This window comes from Myripristis murdjan, chromosome 9, assembly GCF_902150065.1.
Source record: "Myripristis murdjan chromosome 9, fMyrMur1.1, whole genome shotgun sequence".
NCBI classification, from domain to species: domain Eukaryota; kingdom Metazoa; phylum Chordata; class Actinopteri; order Holocentriformes; family Holocentridae; genus Myripristis; species Myripristis murdjan.
In genome coordinates, this window is record NC_043988.1 from 20,547,139 (window position 1) to 20,567,620 (window position 20,482).

General features: G+C 39.5%; 1 protein-coding gene across 1 annotated transcript; it reads left to right on the forward strand.

Annotated features, from left to right (window-relative positions):
- The first annotated feature begins 5,655 nt into the window (after nt 1-5,655).
- Nucleotides 5,656-19,155, forward strand: LOC115364738 (solute carrier family 28 member 3-like). Its single transcript, XM_030059303.1, has 17 exons — nt 5,656-5,724; nt 6,170-6,261; nt 6,447-6,538; nt 9,142-9,331; nt 10,143-10,287; nt 10,382-10,495; nt 10,878-10,955; nt 11,401-11,481; nt 12,185-12,265; nt 12,409-12,534; nt 12,850-12,980; nt 13,874-14,042; nt 14,291-14,488; nt 15,958-16,039; nt 16,415-16,513; nt 18,589-18,703; nt 18,985-19,155. The coding sequence occupies exons 1-17, from the start codon at nt 5,656-5,658 to the stop codon at nt 19,100-19,102; spliced, it is 1,980 nt and encodes a 659-aa protein (XP_029915163.1). The 3' UTR covers nt 19,103-19,155.
- The last annotated feature ends 1,327 nt before the right edge of the window (nt 19,156-20,482 follow it).

Genomic DNA, 20,482 nt, shown 5'->3' on the forward strand with positions numbered 1-20,482 from the left:
TCTATCTATAGGGCCTATTCCAATGGCACCAGATATGTTTATTCTCTAAATGGGGTGGGGGTGGGGGTGGAGGGGCACCCTGGAGAGCTAAATACCCCCCAAGACATGTAGATAAGTGGGAATGGAAGACAAAGAGAGAAAGGCAGAGCAGTAGGGAGATGGTGGGGTCACATCTCTCCCTCACTAATCATCAAGTCTTTAGCTGCTGTGTACTAGACCAAGCGTCACCTTATTAAATCATTAGGCCATATTTCATAACCACGTGGGGCTCCCAGCCAAGCCAGACCTGAATCGATAAGTTGTCATCTTAGAGTGGAGGCTATAGGGCTGCACGCCAGTCACTCTCTCTCTCTCATACACACACACTATAGGTCTCTTACTCTTGGATTTGTTTCAAACCTGAGAGTAAATCTGTCTTTTACGCCCAGCAGTCACTCAAAAACAGAGCTGGATCCACTCTTCCCCCTCAATCTTTCACCTTGTGAGTGAGAGACAGAGAGGATGACATTGCATCTGCTGGTGAGCAGCAACGGCCCTCGGCACATCCCAGCTGTAAGCGCTTTTCTCCTCTCCTCTCCTCTCTTCTCCTCTCTTCTCCTCTCCTCTCCTCTCATCTCCTCTCTGCTCCTTTCTTCTACTCTCTGCTCCTCTCCCTCTCCCTCTCTCTCTCTTCAATGTCCTGTCCCCATGTGCAGCTCTGATATGACGTTCATGGTGACGCACAGGCAGTGCTGCTGAATGGAAGAGTGTAATTAAGGAGTCCTGTCTGTGTCTGAACAAATCTAGTGGATGCCTCAGAACAGAGCATGCACAGAACAGCGGGGAGGGTCTATCGATTAAAAAATTCTATCATAAATAAAGATGTATCAGTTTTTAAAACAAACAGGTTAGGAAGCGTTATATTTTTTTTTTCAGAAATATGGAAATTGAAGGGAAAGCAAAGTGTCAAAGGTCCTTAACAATGTGAACACAGGGTATCTGCCTCAAGCCACTGAGCCACCGGTAAATCATGTCAGGATGTGTCATTTTCAAAACCTTTGTGAGTTTCTTTTGCACATCTTTTCCTACTTGTGCTACCAACACAGCAATTGTGTAACGTCTTAATATCAACCCGTCATCACAACACCAATTTACAACTGTTCACACACACGCACATACACACAGACGCACACACACACTGCAATGCAAACTGAGTGCTGCCACTGCCTGGATTCACTAATATGCTGAAAATAGCACATCATTCTCAATTGTATACTTTATAAAAAAAAAAAAAAAAAAAAAATAGGGCAGGGCCTCTTTGTCAAGATTGTTGCACTCCAGAGACACAGTGAACATATTTAATGACAGCGTAAGCTCACACTGGGACTGTGAAATGCAAGCTTTATTTAGGCTATCTAAAAACCAAGTAATTAAAAAGCAGTTAATTAAACATATCTTTATCATTACATTGATTGCAATGCATATTTGGAGTTACTGTATACAAACACTAAATATTACTCTTATTTGTTAGCCAGCAATGATGTCAGTTTTGTTGCCTCCATATATATAATGAAAAAGTAATGCCCATCAAGGGTAAGTGAGAGGTGCTGATCACTGGTAACTGACTTGGAAAATGGAAAGAAGTGTTGCACTCTCCTGTTTCATACGCATTTCTCTTCATTTGGATAACGCTGCAGCCCTGAGGCCCTTCTCAAGATCAAGTAAAAGAGTAAAACACAGTCACTTGAGGTAAAAAAGAAAAAAACCCTGAGAGATCACCCAGTACACTCTTATTTATCTCCCTCTCAATCACCGCCGTCTCAGGCTACTTTAGCACCTGAAGTCCCTGCGGGCAATCAGCACTCTGCAGCTGTAGTCAATGTAATTACAATTACAGCTGCTGCAGTTTTAAGCATCCTTGCAGGTGAAGAAATTCCAATAAAAGGATGTTATTTCATGTCACACGAAGTCAGTTTCTTTTAATCTCATCTCCTGGCCTTATGGTAAGTCATTTAGAGGTAAAACAAAAACAGCACTGTTGAACAAAGAAACACCATCAGATTCAGAAACAAGAATTATCGAGCAGCGGCACATTTTATTGATTTGAATCATCCTGTTTCCTCATTGATGTATAAAGGTATTGACAAGGTGTCACTTTCAGTAAAAGCATGAAACTCGGAGGTTTCACTGTCACCATTCACTATTCACTGACTTGAAGTTCTCCCTATAAATTACCCCTGTTTATGGGATATTCAGGTTAGAGGTTTTCCCACAGATTTAGACTATGACTGAAACCCTGTTTTGATGTGTATCTGTGCTAGTCATATGGTTTCCATCACTGTTGGTATGTGTTCTGATTGGCTACTTGCTGATTGTCTCTTCTCCGCCTAAACCAGCTACACATGACTGCATCAGGTGTGTTGCCTTCACAAGCCACACGAGGCTGTGTTGTTTAGCTGATTTCAAAGAAGGTCCTGCTCATAAAAGAGAAATACATCTGGAACAGGACTGTGCAACTCTTTTTAATTTTTTTCTTTTTTTTCAAAATTGACACACTGACCCAAATTTTCTTTTCTCTCCAAGTTGTGTTGACTCTTGCATATGTGGCTGTCTGTTCAACAAGCTGGAGTTGTGTGCTGTAATTTTAAGGAAATACGACAGAAAAACAGACTGATAGCATTGCTCAAACGGACCATATGTATTTGTTGTGTTCTGATGATAACACTCAGATTTCTAGCAACTTGGCATATACAGCTTTAAATACAGCTTTAACAATGTGATCCTATTTACCTTTTTTTGTGGGATCTTTGTATGTGATCACAATCACCTGCAGTCCCACCACAATCAGTTGTTACTTGATCCCAGTCGCATATTGTTTTATCACAAATTGGGGATTCTGTGTGTCTGACCCATGTTGTCTGATCACCTGTTGCCTGATCTGAACTGCTTTCTCAGTAACAATCACCTGCTGTTTCATGTTGAGTTGACTGGTAATTTCTCGGCTTTAAATGGGCTTATATTATTTAATTTTATTGAGTTGTCTCTTTAGGTTCACATGAGCTAAACTATAAGGACGAGGCTATTTGTAGACTTAAACATCTGACAAGTCAATTCATGAATTACACATGTAGGCTCCTAAAAACATGTATTGTGCCTTGTAGCTTTTCCCGTAAGCTATTAGTGGTAGATAAGGTCAAGACAGGAACATTCATCATTCTGGAAAGGTGTTTGTGTGTGTGTGTGTTAGTGTGTGGGTTTTTTGGCAAATGTTCTATAAAAAACAAAACTCAGTCAGATGGAACTGCTTCCTTGTTCTTTGATACTTGTTTTCTTGTACTTCTTGGCTTTGGCTTGATTAATGATTATAACATGTGGATCTAAGCCACATCAAACTGACTGTAGCGACAGTGTGTCTTCTGCACGGTCAGCCAGGGAATCCTCCTTTTTCATTTTAAAACAGCAGCTGAATCAGGGGTGTTGTTTTTTTCCCCAGTCATTTACAGTCCAGCCAACAAGCCAGCAAACTTGGAAGACAGATTGTGTTGACGGATAATATCCCACTCAGTTTTCTGAACTGCAACAGGCTTGTTTCTCCACACCCACGAGAAAAGGTTTGGGAAATCCTGCAGTACAAATAGAGTCCAGATTCAGGAAAAGGTAACTCCCACAATCAAACTAGATTTCCAAATTATATCCACAATGAGACTTTTAGTCTTTTGTCTCAGTATTTCATGCTTTAATTACCTGGGCTGTATGTATAAATACAATTGTAGATGGTTTGCCTATTACTGTTATTCTATATTAAGAGTTAATTTGAAAAAACATATATCTTGTTTTGTTGAAATTTCTATGAACCATGTTTTTCCAGGTAATACCAATTAAAAAAAAAAAGTCACTGGTAGGCTAATGCATAGGCAATGTGGCTTTTGCCAAAAAATTTTGGATTTGGACTCAGAACGTATGTTACGTGAAGCGTTGTATAAGACAGTTAGTTCTTTTTTTTCAGTAATGACAAATAAACTAAATAAAGAGCAAAGCATATTTTAATTATCATATGAACTCTCATCAAGATCCTTCATCCACCACATGACTGCCAGCCACTTTGGTCATGACTCTGAGAAATGATCCACTAGCGCTCTCTAGTGGCTACTGGGAGAGAAGGTTTAAAAAAAAAATCAGACTACGCTGTCATTTGCTCTCAAAATTGACACACTGACACAAAAATAAGTCATCGAACAAAACAGATAAAGCAGTTTATGGTTAAAAGTGGAGAGTGGCCTATGATTCTGTGAAAATTAGTTTGATTAATTTGTTTAGAGGGAAAACACATACAATTAAAGTCTTTTAAATATCATCAGGGTCTATTGACATTCCCAGTTAGATGCCAAGCTCTGACGGTAAGCTGAACATACTTCGCAACAATAATGGATCTAGAAAAGAAAAAATAAATACATAAATAGACTTCATTCCAAGGATGTTCACAATGAAAAAGTATGGAAAGAGCAAAAACAGTGAAGGAGTATACCTTTGTGAACAGATTTATATATATATATATATATATATATATATATATATATATATATATATATATATACTGTGGGATGTAATTGATGTCAACTTCTTTGGGCCCTTTCGCACAAACAAGGTTAATATTCTAATGTGCAATTACATATGTTTTTGCAATACTGAGTAATAACCTTCATGCACCATCCTAAAATGGATTTTAAAAAACTGGATGCAGATTCCAGGATCTATAAAACATTAGTCCTGATGCATTTACCAATTGAAAAATTAAACAACTAATTCACAAACAATGCACAACAATGCACAGCATATGGCCTGTGGCAGAGCACTGGTTTATGCCCTGTACTGAACACATAGTCTGAACACATACACAGGCATAAATGTGTGTGTGCACGCATGAATACACTCACACACACACACACACACACACACACATGCAAACACACAAGCAGACATTTGCATGGACACATCTTTTTGTCTCATAAATCAGGTTAGGGAGGATGGGAAGAATAGTGAACAAAGGAGCAGAAGGATCATGTCATGTGTGTTTGATATCATTTTGGAAAATGTTCACCATAATTTGTCATGAACTAATTTGAGCAGGCTAGGCCAATACATCATAACTATACATGATTCAGCCATGCATTAACTAATGGATTATTCGAGAGAGAGAGAGAGAGAGAGAGAGAGAGAGAGAGAGAGAGAGAGAGAGAGAGTACTGAGCTAATCCCTTAATGACCATTTAACCTGGTGACAGACTGAAGAAACACTGGTGAGCAGACCTTACTCATAATGTGTGTGTGCACATGATTGTGAATGCAAATTCTTGTAACAAGAAAGAAAGAAAAGCAAGAAAGAAAGAAAGAAAGAAAGAAAGAAAGAAAGAAAGAAGAAAGCAAGACAGCAAGAAAGAAAGAAAGAAAGAAAGAAAGAAAGAAAGAAAGAAATGTATGCAATTAAGCCCACAAAAATGCACACATAACCCTTTTTATTCCTGGAAGATATCCTCCTCTTTCCTACTGAAGGTACTCCTCATTCCTGCTACAGGACAAGAAAGGGAGGGGTGGTCGGGGAAAAGGAAATTCCTGCCAGGTGTGCTTGACTTTCAGCAGGTTTCTCTCCAGTGATTTAACATAACTAAACAGTAAGAGAATGGAGCTGAACGCACTACAGGAGGAGAGCCAAAAGAAGGGAAGTGACAACAAAGCCTTTGAGTCAGAGGTAAGCCATTTTAAAGATCAGAATTTCTCAAATACGGTTTGCACAATTTATGAGCATTACTGTTTGTTCTTACTCTCTTCATCACATGAGCGCTGATGGGTTTCAATGGACAAAATAACATCTGAGATCCCCTGCAGTATTCTGTGGGAAATACTGTGACAAAATATTGAAATGTCACTCTGCTGCACCAGGTTGGATAGGTTAAGGAGCAGATTTCACATCTCCTCTAAACTTTTAACACATTCTTTATCTACAAATCCACAAAGGGAAAAAAAAAATGAAACAAAAAAAACCCTTTCTCTCAGGTCATCAGTTTGCCTTTGGGTCATATGTAAATGTATATCTATGCAAACAGCCTTATGTAAATATGAATTAATGTGTGTGTGTGCGTGTGTGTGTGTGTGTGTGTGTGTGTGTGTGTGTGTGTGTGTGTGTGTTACGACAGGAGCAGGATCAGATATGCATTGATGTTGACAGTGCCTCTGAAGATCAGAATGCATGTGAAAAATACAAAGTGGAAGACAAAGAGAATGAAGGGTATTTTTATTTGTTGTTTATTTATTTATTCATTTATTTATTTATTTATTCATTCATTTTTACCAAACAGTATCTTTTTATGTCAAATAGCTTATTCTCTTAGTGTTTTCTAAATCACAAGCTTTCCTCCCATGTTCTCTGTCTTCATCTATTTCCGTTATCTCTCTTGTTCTTTGTGTTCCCAGCTTCCTGGAGAAGAAAATGGAGGCATTCCAGGAGTATTTGGGAGAGCACAAAGTCCAGATCAAGCTAATTGTCCTTCTGGTTTTAGGAGCAGGTAAACAGTCTTTGTCAGCACTCAAACTATAACTGAAGAACCCCAGATGTAAATGGGTTGCAGGCCTTTTTCTGGTGATTAAAAACAGAAGAAATAGTACGTGCACGTCCAATCAGACACTTGGGCACTGGGCAGATTAAGGCAGCATCAATTAAAAAATGTAACATCATCATGCTGAATTAAAAGTTTTCCCAAAATTTGAATTTTAGATTAGATGAATTTTTAAGCCCATTGGGATCTCTCATCAGAGTCTTTGATTCAGTGTGTGGACAATGTGTTTTTCAACTCTTTGTTGATTCCCACAGTCTAAACTTGTGTTTCCATATTAGGTTGGATACCAAGGTGAGAGAGTGTATCTTAGATCAGCAGGGTGAAATGATTCAGGAATGTTGTTGTATGCAAATACAGCGAGCCCACTGTTCTATTCAGTTTTCAGTCAGTTTTCTATGTCTGAATCTCTTCATCTTGCAACTGCAAAAGATTACATTACCAGAAATGAACTGGTTACCGATTACCAATTTCAAATTGTAAAATGGTTCATCATTGTCCATCTTGATGCATGATGCAGCATACTGACATCAGTGTGTGTGTGTGTGTGTGTGTGTGAGTGTGTGTATGTGTGTGTGAGAGAGAGAGAGAGAGATATACTGGGAGACAGAAAGAAGGGTGTGCACTTATCGTACAAACATGCACACATACCCCTTTTCATTCCTGGAAAATACTCTCCTCTTTCCTGTTAAAGATAAACAGAGAGAGAGAGAGAGAGAGAGAGAGAGAGAGAGAGAGAGAGAGGGAGTCAGCCATCATTTATTTATTTATAGTCTTTGTCTATTCAGAACAATATACAGATATACAGCACATTTGCAATGAGGAAACTAAGCTATGGCTGGTCAAAACAAGCAATTTCAATTATACCCCAACTTACTTACTTACTCACACACATGGACACGCACTCACACACACACACACATGCACGCACACACGCACTCACATTTCTCTGACCCAAATCTCAGTGACTTTATGGCTTTTCTGAAGGTTTTTATAGCAGTTTAATTTAACATTGTACATAATTTAACTTCCCCCAAAACACTAAAAACCCACTTCTACTAATACATGATCAAGCAATGAGTAACATGGGACTTCACTTTTGCTTGCATCATAACAGAGTAGACCATCTTAAAACGCAAACAATTTTTCTCTGGAAGCATAATTATATTCAATACTTCTCAGCATTTCTGATGAACTGATTTTACAGACTGCTGGGTTCACCAGCCAGACAATTTTTTTTTCTTCTTCTCATGCCATTAACCCTCACTTGCAGTGATACTGAGTATTTCATTCAGCCTTCATTTGTTTGAAGGAAAACAGAGAGACTTTGGCAACATAACATAGCCAGAGGTTTAATGCACCACCGTGCACCACCGTGCAATGGGTTCCAATTTTGGAACCCATTTCTGCTGGGACGGGAACACTGCACTGGAACAATTGAAGTTTTCTCATGACTGCACTGAAATATTGAAGCAGAAACCATGGCTTAAAAGTCAAAACACACAATGTATGCATACACTTTCAAAATATGAGACATGTTTCAAACCGAGTTACAACAAGATTGTACATTCCTCCCAAGTTGGAGTGCTTTAAAGATAAGAAAGTCAAACAACTGCACAGAATAAATCAAATATTATGTCTGCGTGCTTATTGTGGTCTTCATGCCTCTTTACCCCAGTGTTTTGTTTGGTGATTACTTTAGAAGCATAAAGGCTTAACTGTCTTTACCTCTCCCTAACACATTGCAGGTTGCAGACAGTTAGGAGTATAGCACAACTTTGATCAGTGAAAATGTGACATTCATTCATTCATTCATCTTCTAAACCGCTTATCCTCACTAGGGTCGCGGGGGGGTGCTGGAGCCTATCCCAGCACTGTGAAAATGTGACTGGGTTGTGTTCACTTATGAACACTGTTTTTGATTATTGAATCATTACTTTGTGAGTCATATTGGAAATTGTGGTTTATATGTAATGTTGCATGCCATAAAGATGAATTTGCAGACCATTAGACCATGTTATCAGTGTTTGTGTTTATCTTGAATCAAGGGTGGGTGGGTGTTCAGTAGGAATGACCATAGTGTGGATTTACATGAGTTTCTTAACATTAACATTCTTCATATTATTTTATTTTATTTTATTTTATTTCATTATTTATTCATTCAATTCAGTTCAGTTCAACTCAATTGGGCAATTGCACTGAGTTTTTATGTCTCATCCTGTCTGCTCTGTCTGACAGAATCTACATGGAGGCAGTGTAGGCAACCATAAAAAAAAATGTTAAAAAAAAAAAAAAAAAATGTAATCTATGCCTTAAATGTTATTTATTTATTTATTTATTTATTTTAATTTCCTGGTCTTTTGTAAATGTTGATGCAGCAACTGTTGAGGCTGCAGGAGGCTTTGTGTCTCTGTGTAACTGAACTACCTGTACTGGATATAATTTGAAGGCATTTTCTATTCTCTGTTTAGTTCAGTTCGATTTAAATTCTTTTTCGATCTATTCTCATCACAAGATATATTGTATGTTTTCTATAAATTCCAAATTTGTTTCAGGTTTCATTGCCATGGTGATTGCGGCGTGCATTCTTAATTTCTATCAGGCAATTGGGCTGCTGGTCATCACCTTGGTAACTGCATTCTTCCTGCTCTGGGATTGGATGATGGAGCGCTATGGCGACAGGGTGTGGGAGGAGCTCTCTCCTGTCAGGGACCTCTTCAACAGAAACTGGTTTTGGATCAGATGGTGAGAGACCGGACACATGTAGTTTAAATCAGACATAAAATGCAGTCCCAAGTGTAAAAAAAAAAATGTATTAGAATTTGCAATATGTACATGAAAATGCCATAATTCAATGTGAGAAGATTCAAACTCCACTGGGGCCCAAACACTGACACTGAGGGGAACACCTTTCTTATTTATTTATGCTTTTGTAATTTTATTGGTTAGCACTTTATGTATATCTACCCAGTCAAACCCTAAAGAGAGTGTAAGTTTTTGGTGCTTTCATTAGATTGACATTGGAGAAATTTACCTACCTACAAAAAATGTGGTGGTGTGATCACCTTCCCCTGTCTCCTTCATTCCTGCTCTCCTCCCTCACAGAGGAGCCAGCAGCTTGGTCAGTAGACTGGCTGGACCTCAGGGTGATAAGCTGTTCCTGAGTAAAGGACGTACTGTACAGTATCAGAAAAGACTAGTGCAAAAGGAAATAAGGGCACATTTAAGCATGCTTGAGTACTGAATAATAGACCAAGAAAAAAGGTGAATAATAAGACAAAAAGGAGGGTGCGAAAGCTGCTGCAAGTTGGCCACTAGGTTGGTGCCATTTTGAAAAAACTACACTTTGTAATCATTTTCTAAGCAGTGCTCCATTTCTCAGTTACAGTTACGGTTCTGTCCATACCTCCTTGCCTTTCTTCACCTCCCTTCCTCACTCACTCCAACCTTCCCTTCTTCATTACCTCATTCTCTCCCTCCCTCTTCCTCGTTTTTTCTCTTGCTCTCTCTCTCTCTCTCTCTCTCTCTCTCTCTCTCTCTCTCTCTCTCGCCTTAGGGTGGTGTGTGTGTTGCTGTTAGTTGGGGTGGTGTGCTGGCTGGCACTGGACACAGCCAAGCAGGGGACCAGACAGTTGGTGTCTTTTGCTGGTCTGCTGGTCTTCATCTTCTTAATGGTGGTGTTCTCCAAGAGCCCATTCAGGGTAATGGACACATACAGTATGAAAGCATTCATACACATATTCGCACACTGATCAAGTAATATTGTGTGTGTGTGTGTGTGTGTGTGTGTTACAGATTTCTTGGCAAACCCTGCTATGGGGCACTGGGCTACAATTTGTCTTTGGTCTCCTAATCCTTAGGACCAAATATGGCTATATTGCAGTGGAATGGCTTGGAAAACAAGCAGAGGTATACACACACACACACACACACACACACACACACACACACACACGCACACACACACACTGGTAAATATTTCCTGTGTCCTATGAGACTGCATACTCTACCATCATACGACTTTACTGATTGATACTAAAAAGCCTATTTGGCTGATAAAACATAGTTTTTAAAAAAGTTTTCTGGTGAATTTGGAGATGTACTAGGAAGTCTGGCTTGTGAGCAAACATGTTAATTGTCTTGCCTTGAAACACGTGCATGCACAAAGACATGGTCACGTGCTGCATGCACATAAACACAATGACTCATAGGCTGAGACTGATGGAAGGTCATATTTTCTATTTTCTGTTTCATAGATTTGATTTAATTATTTTAATTCTCCTCCACACAGATCTTTCTGTCTTACGCAGACGTCGGATCTGAGTTTGTCTTTGGTGAAAGTTACGCAGACCACATGTTTGCCTTCAAGGTACAACACACATCAACACACATTAACACACATCAGTGACATGATGTGGGCAACAGTAAAATACTGATTATGATGATGATAATTCTGATGATTATGATGACAATAATGATATGAAACAATAAATGACAACAATGGCAACAACAAAAATAAGGGTGATATTGATGATGATGATGATGATGATGATGGTAATAATGATATAATTCAATGAATGACAACAGCAAAAATAAGGTTTACATTGATAATGATTGTGGTTTTGGTGATGATCATTTTGGTGATGATGATCATGGTGGTGGTGATCATAATGGTGGTGGTGATAATGATGATGAGTGTGGTGGCAATGATAATGGCGGTGGTGATGATGATGATGATGATGATGACGATGATGATGATGATGATGATGATGATGATGATGATGATGGTGATGATTATAGTGGTCTCTCTCCAGGTGATGCCTGTCTTGGTCTTTTTCAGCACAGTCATCTCCATCCTCTACTATGTCGGCTTCATGCCGTGGCTCATTCTCAAGGTGAGAGAGAGGGAAGGAGAGATACATGGTGGTAGCGAGGTGCTAGTCACTGTTGGTTTATTGCCCCTGTTGTGGTTAGTTGATAATTAATTAATTGGTTTAATCATTTATCAAGTAAACATACCAAACATTCATTACAAAATGCAAACACGCTGCTTCTGCACACCTGAGTTGTATTTATGAACATGAATAAGAACAAAAATAGACAAAATGTGGAAAAGGATGTCGCCCCACACTGGAATCTAAAAGGCCATTAACAAAAGAGTTTACAGTGGAAACTATCAGCTGTTTTGACATCAGCTGTTTGAGATCCAGAGCCATGTGCACAGTAAATAACAAGTTGCCACTTGTCATTTCATGATTGTGTGACTCGCTGTTATGTTTTATACTTGTTTTTTTTTTTGTTGTTGTTTGTTTGTTTTTTTGGTTTGGTTTGGTTTTTTGTTTGTTTGTTTGTTTGTTTTTTGCCTGTTGGTCACACTAAGGAAGCAATCTGAAGACAAGATAGACATTTGTTATTAATTTTAACTTTTTATAAATGAAATATTTAATTAATTATTCAAAAACATAACTGATAGATTAATTGACAATGAAAATATTCATTAATTGTGGCCCTAGTTCCATTGTATACACTGTATAGTAAATGATATGCTGCCAGCTGTCAGTCACGTTCACTTTATTTTCTGTATTTCTTTTTATCTAGATTGGATTCATAATGCAGGTAACCATGGGAACATCTCCAACAGAATCAATGGCTGCTGCTGGAAACATATTTTTGGGACAGGTAGGAGATTTCTCCCTTAAAGCCCCCAATTATGTGACCTGAGCAATGACATAAAAACATAACTTTTCCAAGATTTCAAACAAATGTCTCTTCATTCATTCTTGGACCAGTCTTAAATCAACAAACCCCCGCTTAACTCTCAGACAGAGTCGCCTCTACTGATTCGTCCATATATCAGTCAGCTGACCCGATCTGAGATCCATGCCGTGATGACAGGAGGTTTTGCTAGCATCGCTGGTTCTGTCATGGGAGCCTTCATTGCCTTTGGGGTGAGGAAGAAGATTCAAATTCAAAATAAGTAAAGTAAATGTCACTAATTTCCAAAATGACAAAGAACTTGGTAACAGCAAATGAGCATTTTATTTGAAATGCTTTGGTTTGCAAATTGTCAATTTCTCCAAAAGCTCATCAGTGGAATACACACCCAGTGTACTTTGTACTTTTCTGCTTGTGATGCTAATTCCAACATGACAAACAAGAGCAACTCCAAATATTTATACATTACACATTAGCCTTGTCTTTACTTGCTCTGCCATTAAGTGAATGATTTACTACTAAATCAATCCCCCTTACCAACTCTACAGATTGAGTCATCCCACCTGTTGTCAGCCTCCATTATGTCGGCTCCAGCCTCCCTGGCCATCTCTAAGACATTCTGGCCTGAAACCGAGACGCCCTGTGTAACAGTCACCAGCAGCATCAAACTGGACAAAGGGTAAGAGAGGCCAGAATAAACAGACACATTGGCCTACCATATATATACATTGAGACACAAACATAAAAACCTTTAAAATGCATCTTTTAGGTGCCATTTTCATTCTTTCATTTCTAGGTTCTTTGTGTATGAATTCATGTCTATGACCCTTTTGCCCTGTAAAAAACATTTAAAATCAATTCTCTTTCTTCAAAAATGTGTTAGTGTGGACAGGGAAATCAGCCATTTTCCCTAAAAGTAGAGCTATAGAAAGAGATTTTCACTTGAGAGCTGTATTATTTAAATATATATAAAAACACATATGACAAAATGCCTGACAAATGGCCTACCTGTCCCTTCCTCCATCAGTCCTTCCATCCATCCTTGGATCTCACTGTCCAGCAGTTCCTTATCCCCTTCTTTCACCTATTTCTGCTGTCCTCTTTCATCCATCCCTCTCCTCCACTGTTATCTCAGTATAATTCCTGTCATCCATCCCTGAATCCATTAATTCCTCCTTCGTCTCTTCTCGCCTCTCACCTCTTGCCCTCTGGTGTTTTTATGTGAAAGTACAAAACTGCTCTCTATTTAGCAGAGCTAGTTTACTCGCTTAGAAAAGTTTACAAAATCCATAATCCCTTATCCAAAACACAGATACATTAAGCAGAAGTGAAAGAATGAAAATGTAAGTATGTGTATTCCATTACTGAAAAGGTGGACAGAAGGCAACAGTAGCATCTGTAGCAGTTTACTGAGACATGAGACAAATATAAGATTTTTGCATATGTAAAGGTTAAAATCTATATTCATTAACTTCCCCTTAAATTGATTGAAGTCACCCCTGACAAAACTGGGGCAAAGACCTCTCACTCCTGTGTGATGCTATTTGTGTCTCTGTGTTCCTGTCTGCTCAGAGACAGTAAGAACATGCTGGAAGCAGCATCCAACGGAGCATCTTCTGCTGCCGGTCTGGTGGCCAATGTCATCACCAACATCATCGCTTTCTTGGCATTGCTAGCCTTTCTCGACGCTGCCCTCTCCTGGCTGGGAGCAATGTTCGACTACCCTCAGCTAAGCTTCTCGGTGATGGCCGTGAACACACACACACACACACACACACACACACACAAATGTAACCCAAACTCTAACCTTAAAATTTCTAAGGTATAAGGTATACAAACCAGTGCTCAGTGCTGACCACACTTCTTGGTTCTCTGTGCTTGAAAAAGATTTGGAGACAAACCCCACTTTCCCACACTCATACAGATAGTAACAAACATCCACACACACATATACACACTCACGCTCCGTCTCATTCCTCTGTCATTTAGGTCATCTGCTCTTACCTGTTCATGCCTCTGGCCTTCATGATGGGCGTATCCTGGGAAGACAGTTTCATCGTGGGTGAGCTGATTGGCTTAAAGACGGTTTTCAATGAGTTTGTGGCCTATCAGAAGCTGTCCGAGCTCATTAACAAGCGGAAGGCAGGGGGGCCAGAATATGTGGACAACGTAAAGCAGTACATTTCTGTAAGTCACATTTGCTGCAACTTGTATTTGAATGTTTATTATCATTTCATTATCACTATCAGTCTTGTGACTTATTGAGACTTAGCTGTTTACTTAACTTTCTGTCTGGTGCTGGTCTCATCAGATTCTCATATAACTTACTGGAACACATGACTCAAGAAAGCCATGTGAGATCAGAAGTCCTTTGGACTGTTTTACTGAACCACTGAACACAAACGTTGTGTAAATAAAAAAAAAAAAATTAATTACTTTGAAAATACCTAGCAACACCCTACACATATTATTAATAATCACTTAGCAGCACCCTAGTGACACTCTAATATCCATTAATACTTCCTAACCATCCAGCAACACCCTACCAACCACTAGTGATCACATAGAAACCACTTATCCATACCATACCTATCATTAGAAACCACTTAGTAACCATCTAGTAACACTCTACCAACCACTAGTGATCACCTAGATACCACTGAGACATACCATACATATCATTAGTAACCACTTAGTAACCACCTAGTAACACTCTACCAACCACTAGTGGACATAGAAACCACCTAGCTATACCATACCTATCATTAGTAACCACTTAGTAACCACCCAGTAACACCCTACCAACCACTAATGATCACCTAGATACCACCGAGACATACCATACCTATCATTAGTAACCACTTAGTAACCACCTAGTAACCCTCTACCAACCACTAGTGCACGTAGAAACCACCTAGCCATACCATACCTATCATTAGTAACCACTTAGTAACCACCGAGTAACACCCTACCAACCACTAGTGATCACCTAGATACCACCAAGACATACCATACCTATCATTAGTAATCACTTACTAACCATCTTGAAACACCCTAATAACCACTAGTAATCAACTAGCAAATACTTAGTAACACCCTGACAGCCACTGGTAATCACTTTGCAAGCACCTAATAATACCCTATGGGCCACTGGTAATCACCTAGCAGTACAGAATGGAGGATGTTGCCACAAGTTGGAGTTACAACAGCACATCTCACAGAACGGCAATGAAAAGCTGCATTTATCAAGAGTCATTGAATGCCTTGATCATTGCTGGAAGCCCCTTATCTCATATGCCTCTTGCTTTTGCAGTTATCACAGAGATCTACCAAGAACATGTGCTATGTGCTTTTCATTACATATTGGGATATATTTCACATCCAGGCAACAGAGAAAATTAAGTATTCTCTCCCACTCACATCAAGCTCATTGCTAAAATCTGCATGTGAATGATGCATTGTCACTGTTGATTCCAATATCTGTATTTTTTCCTGGTTATCTGGTTAATATGTTCTTAGTCTCTTGCTAACTATATGTTGCCTCTAGCAATTTGCATATGCTTACAGAACACGAATTGTAATTATTAGAGGCAATATAGTAAAAGAGGCTGAATTTATTCAATTAAAAGTTTAGACAAAAGCGGTTTTCTCCTCAGGTCCACTCTGAAACCATAGCAACCTACGCTCTGTGTGGATTTGCCAACTTTGCCTCTCTGGGGATGATGGTTGGAGCACTGTGTGAGTTTCTCCTCATAAGCTGTTTAAAAGGTTTAATGCCAAACACACAACAAGGAAAATAATAGTTCAGGAGTACCATAGCCCCTGATCATTTCTGTGTGCTCCAAATTTTTGATTTTGACAAGTATCCCCCATCAAATAAATATGCTGCAGTTCAAACTGAGCCCTTAATGGTCGCAAATACAAAAATTTGGCTTGAAATCAGGCATATGTCACTAGACATGTGCCTGATTATATATATATTTGTGTGTATGTATGTATGTATTGTGTGTGTACACACACACACACACACACACACACACACACACATACATACATATATACACATACATACATACATACATACATACATATATGTGTGTCTTCCCATCCCAGCGGGCATGGCTCCAGAAAGAAGTACTGACATCTCCAACTGTGGCATCAGAGCGCTGATTGCAGGCAGTGTCTCCAGCTTCATGACTGCATGCATCGCAGGTGAGCTACTCCCTCTTCTTTGTCTTTCTTTCTTCTTTCTTTCATCATCCCACTCATAGAGTATCATAGATAGTAACTAACCACATTTACTCATGTTAATTTAATTAAGTAGCTGTTTTGTGCGCCCCTGCTCTTCATGTGTATTTTTTCACTGAAGTATGTTTTTTGCTGAAGTGTTGCTGTTAAGAAATTTGCATTTCCTCTAAGTGCATTTTGAATGAGCTGCTTTTTACTTTTACTTGAGTAGATTTATTTACTTCTGCTAAAGTAAATGTGTAATCAAGTATTTTAGCATTCTTTCCATTATTTCTGAAAATATAATGACACCAGCAAAACACAGAGTAATAATGACCTTGTCACTCGTTGCCATGCAGTTATAAGCATGGTGTAAATGGGAATGGCATCATCGGCCTGTGTGTTCTCATGTGCAGTTTCATAATAATATCCTGATTCTTTGTGTTCCTGTGTGTGAGTTTCTAATGGCAAAAATCCAGGATAACACTCCTTTTCCCTTGTAATTATTGCCACACAAAGGTTTGGAGCAAGATGTAGTTCCTCAGTGTGCTTCAGTCTGATGTTATAAACATACCTATTTGATACAGGTGAACTTAATACAAACAGCACAACACTGAGAAACAGGTGGGCTACCACCTCTGTTCTTATGTGATGGAGCTCCTAACATAGGAACAGATCACCAAATACAAGCAAATGGGAATTCCTCATTCAAGCCTCTTCAATTGAGTAAATCCACATTTTTGGGATGATTTAGAATAAATCCATGTTTATCCTGAGTGTTTCCCCTCTTTCTCCCCTTATGGAGCATTCTAATTGCTTCAATACTCATGTATCTTAGCTTACTCAAACTGTGGTTATGGCAACCAAAAAGCCCAGCTACACAATGTTTCTCATCCTGATTGCAAATAGAATTTTTGTGTTCAGAAATCATAGTTTTTATGTTGCAGATCCTTTTACCCAGTAATTCCTCCCTGATTTTTTGTGTCAACCCCCATTCTGGGGAGGGTGCAGTCATTCCCATTGATCAGAGTGACAATGAAAACAATTGCGACAGGAAAATTGCCACATGGAACTTTTAAAAGAAAATGAGTAGGCCCCTTGAGCTAACTGAGCTCGCCAAATAATCGCTGAATTTGGCAGACATCAAGACAACGTTTCAAAAGACCTGCTGAAGAGGAGGTCACTTTTTAGTGTATGCAAATGTTTGCTCGGCACAATCTTAAAAGCAAATACTTGTGTCATTTAGGGTTATAACTCATTTACTGCTGGCTTTGTGTAGTTTCTATGTCCACAAGTCATGTTGCAATGCATGCCTCCTTAAATTATTGCAAGTTTTATGAGCCTCAGTGATGTTGTCATAAAAGGACTATTATGATCAGAGAGACCAGCTGGGCTTGAGAGTGGTGACCCGGTGAGGAACAGGCTGGGGAAAAAAAGGGAAGTGATGGGCTCACAACCCAAAATGTAAAAGGCTCCAGGAATGTGAAATGTGAGTTCTTTGAGGAAGGGGAGCCTGAGCTGGTGCCAGAGGTTGTGAGGCAACAAGTAGATATAGTGTTGGCTCTGTAGCCAAACTAGTATCTCTCCTGCTCAAGATTTGCCCAGAGTGAGAGGCGATGGGTGTGTGTAAAAATATTAATTAGTCCCCAGGTGGCTGCCACACAGTTGGAGTTTCTCCCAGCGGATAAGTGAGTCACCTCCATGCCTGTAGTAGAAAACTGACTGTTGTTAAGTAATTGTTGTTGTTCTTGTTTTTATTCATTAATCTTTTTTGTTTGTTTGTCTTTGAAATAGGAAGCTCTGAAAATATAAACCTAGCTTGGAAACACCACCATGGTTACAGGGCTGTTAGTGGAACCTAATATGGCAACCCAAAAGGATAAATGTGACGCTTTGTCTGGCTTTCAATAAATCATTCCACTGAACCTGACAAATCCTTTTATCCTTTTCTAATTCATGTAATTCATCATCCCCTCCTGTTTTGAAGCGTTCACTCAGAGCTTTGGCCTCTAACATAAAACCTGGTTTGATGCTGATGTCACTGTTGTGTGGACTTTCAGGTGTGCTGTATATCCCAACTCTTCCATGCCCGCAATTTCTGGACACGCTTCTCAACAATACTGAAGTGGCTGCCAGCACACAACTAGTCACCTGCTGCACAGACCTGTATAACAGGTGTGTGTTTGTCTGCATCTGCATCTGTGTGTTTGCACGTTGTGAGAATGTACAGCCTGTGTTTGTCAAGAATTTGAATTTGTTTTCATGGCACTTTTATGTTTTCTATCATCACTCAAAATCCTGCACATTACTTAATAGGCTAAAAGATGTCTGCTTACATGTTTTGATGAAGCTGTAAGTGCATTACACCCAGCTTTTCCTTCAGCGGCATTAATGTGGCTGATGTGGAAGTGAGAAACAGTCAGTCAGGATGTTGATATATGTGTGTGTCTTTCCAGTGTGACGGTGTATGAGCCGTGGAACGTGACAGTTGGAGGAGGATTCAGTCTGAGCAGTCTACAAGTCTGCTGCCCACTCACACCCCCTACTAACCTCAACTGTAGCCTGGTGCTTTGAAATCCCACTCCAAACACACACACACACACACACACACACACACACACACACAAACACACTAACTCAGTTCAATTGTTTATTCACAATTCAGTTAAAATGCAATGACTCTCATAAGACATAATGGCACCCTGATAAACACTCCAGAACTTGAAGATGGGGGCCCAAACACTAAGAAAACTGTAAACAATAGAGGAGTTTACTAACTCTTTGTCTAAATTTCAAAATGTACATCTATTGTACTGTAAGATGTGGTCTGGAACTACTATAAAAAACTGTAATGCACTGTTTCCTTTTGTCCTTTTCACTATGGTCTGACTAATGTTGCAGTGCAATTTTTGAAAACTACTGTATAAAATGTAGTGTTGATTTTGTATGTTTGTATCTAATCTAACTTTTGTAAGACTTTTGGATGTGGTTTTCAAGTAAGCCCATAGGCTACACTTTTTCTACCACACCCTCATGTATATCAGTGCAACTTTTGGTGTCAGATGGAACAAGTTCTGTGTTTCTACACCACCAAGAAATACATGAATAAATAATTCTGCAGAAAATACTTGTCACTTCTCACTACATATTTGATACACGTGCATCAGACTTTTTCCCTGCCCTACCCAAAGGAAGGAACCCGTTGACAAGTGGACTCCTTGCACAACTTGGCCACTGGATGTCACTGGTGTCTTTTGGTTCCCAGTGTGACACATCAAGTCCAGCGCACATCACATTCAACATGCCATAACCAGTCAGTCATGCTGGCTTGACTGGTGGGCTGACTGTCCAAATAACTGACTCATTAGTATTGACACAAATGACAGACACAGACTTCCCAAGGAACAGAGGGGAGGGTGTCAAAGGGGCTTCACTCTTAACATCTGCATGTGTGAGACATGGAGGGATGCATGCAATCAGAGCCCGCAAATGGCAGTCTCTTCATTAACTCTGCCACAAGTAAAAGGTCAGATGGCTCCCTTCTCGGTGGGCAGGAGGTGGTATTCAGATGTGTGAATTTCACACACCCACAGAGAGAGAACATTAGGCTCAGCCATCAGACACTGACACATAAGGCATTTTTAGGCATGCCGATAGCATGTGTCCACCATAAAAGAGCACAGTGAGCTTGTTTTCTTGTTTATCAGCACTATTGAGAAGGACGGTGTGTAAAGTGCACACTGTACAAGTCTCTGGCAGTATTACGGACTGTGGAAAGTAACTGGCTGACAGTGATGTCAGTCTGATGTCACTGACTGACCTGCCTATACCATATGATCTGTCATGTGAATCCTTTGCCTGATGAAGATCCACTTGTGTTGAAACGTTGCATATTTAGTCAAATTAAGTGTTGGGAGCTGTAATCCAGTGTGCGGATATTTTTCTTCTTCTACT

What these genes read in the sequence shown, in the direction of transcription:
- LOC115364738 (XM_030059303.1), top strand. Translation starts at nt 5,656, where the DNA reads ATGGAGCTGAACGCACTACAGGAGGAGAGCCAAAAGAAGGGAAGTGAC. An exon ending in GAAACATATTTTTGGGACAG is followed by an intron (nt 12,266 to 12,408) that starts GTAGGAGATTTC and finishes CTTAACTCTCAG; the next exon opens with ACAGAGTCGCCTCTACTGAT. An exon ending in GATGATGGTTGGAGCACTGT is followed by an intron (nt 16,040 to 16,414) that starts GTGAGTTTCTCC and finishes TTCCCATCCCAG; the next exon opens with CGGGCATGGCTCCAGAAAGA.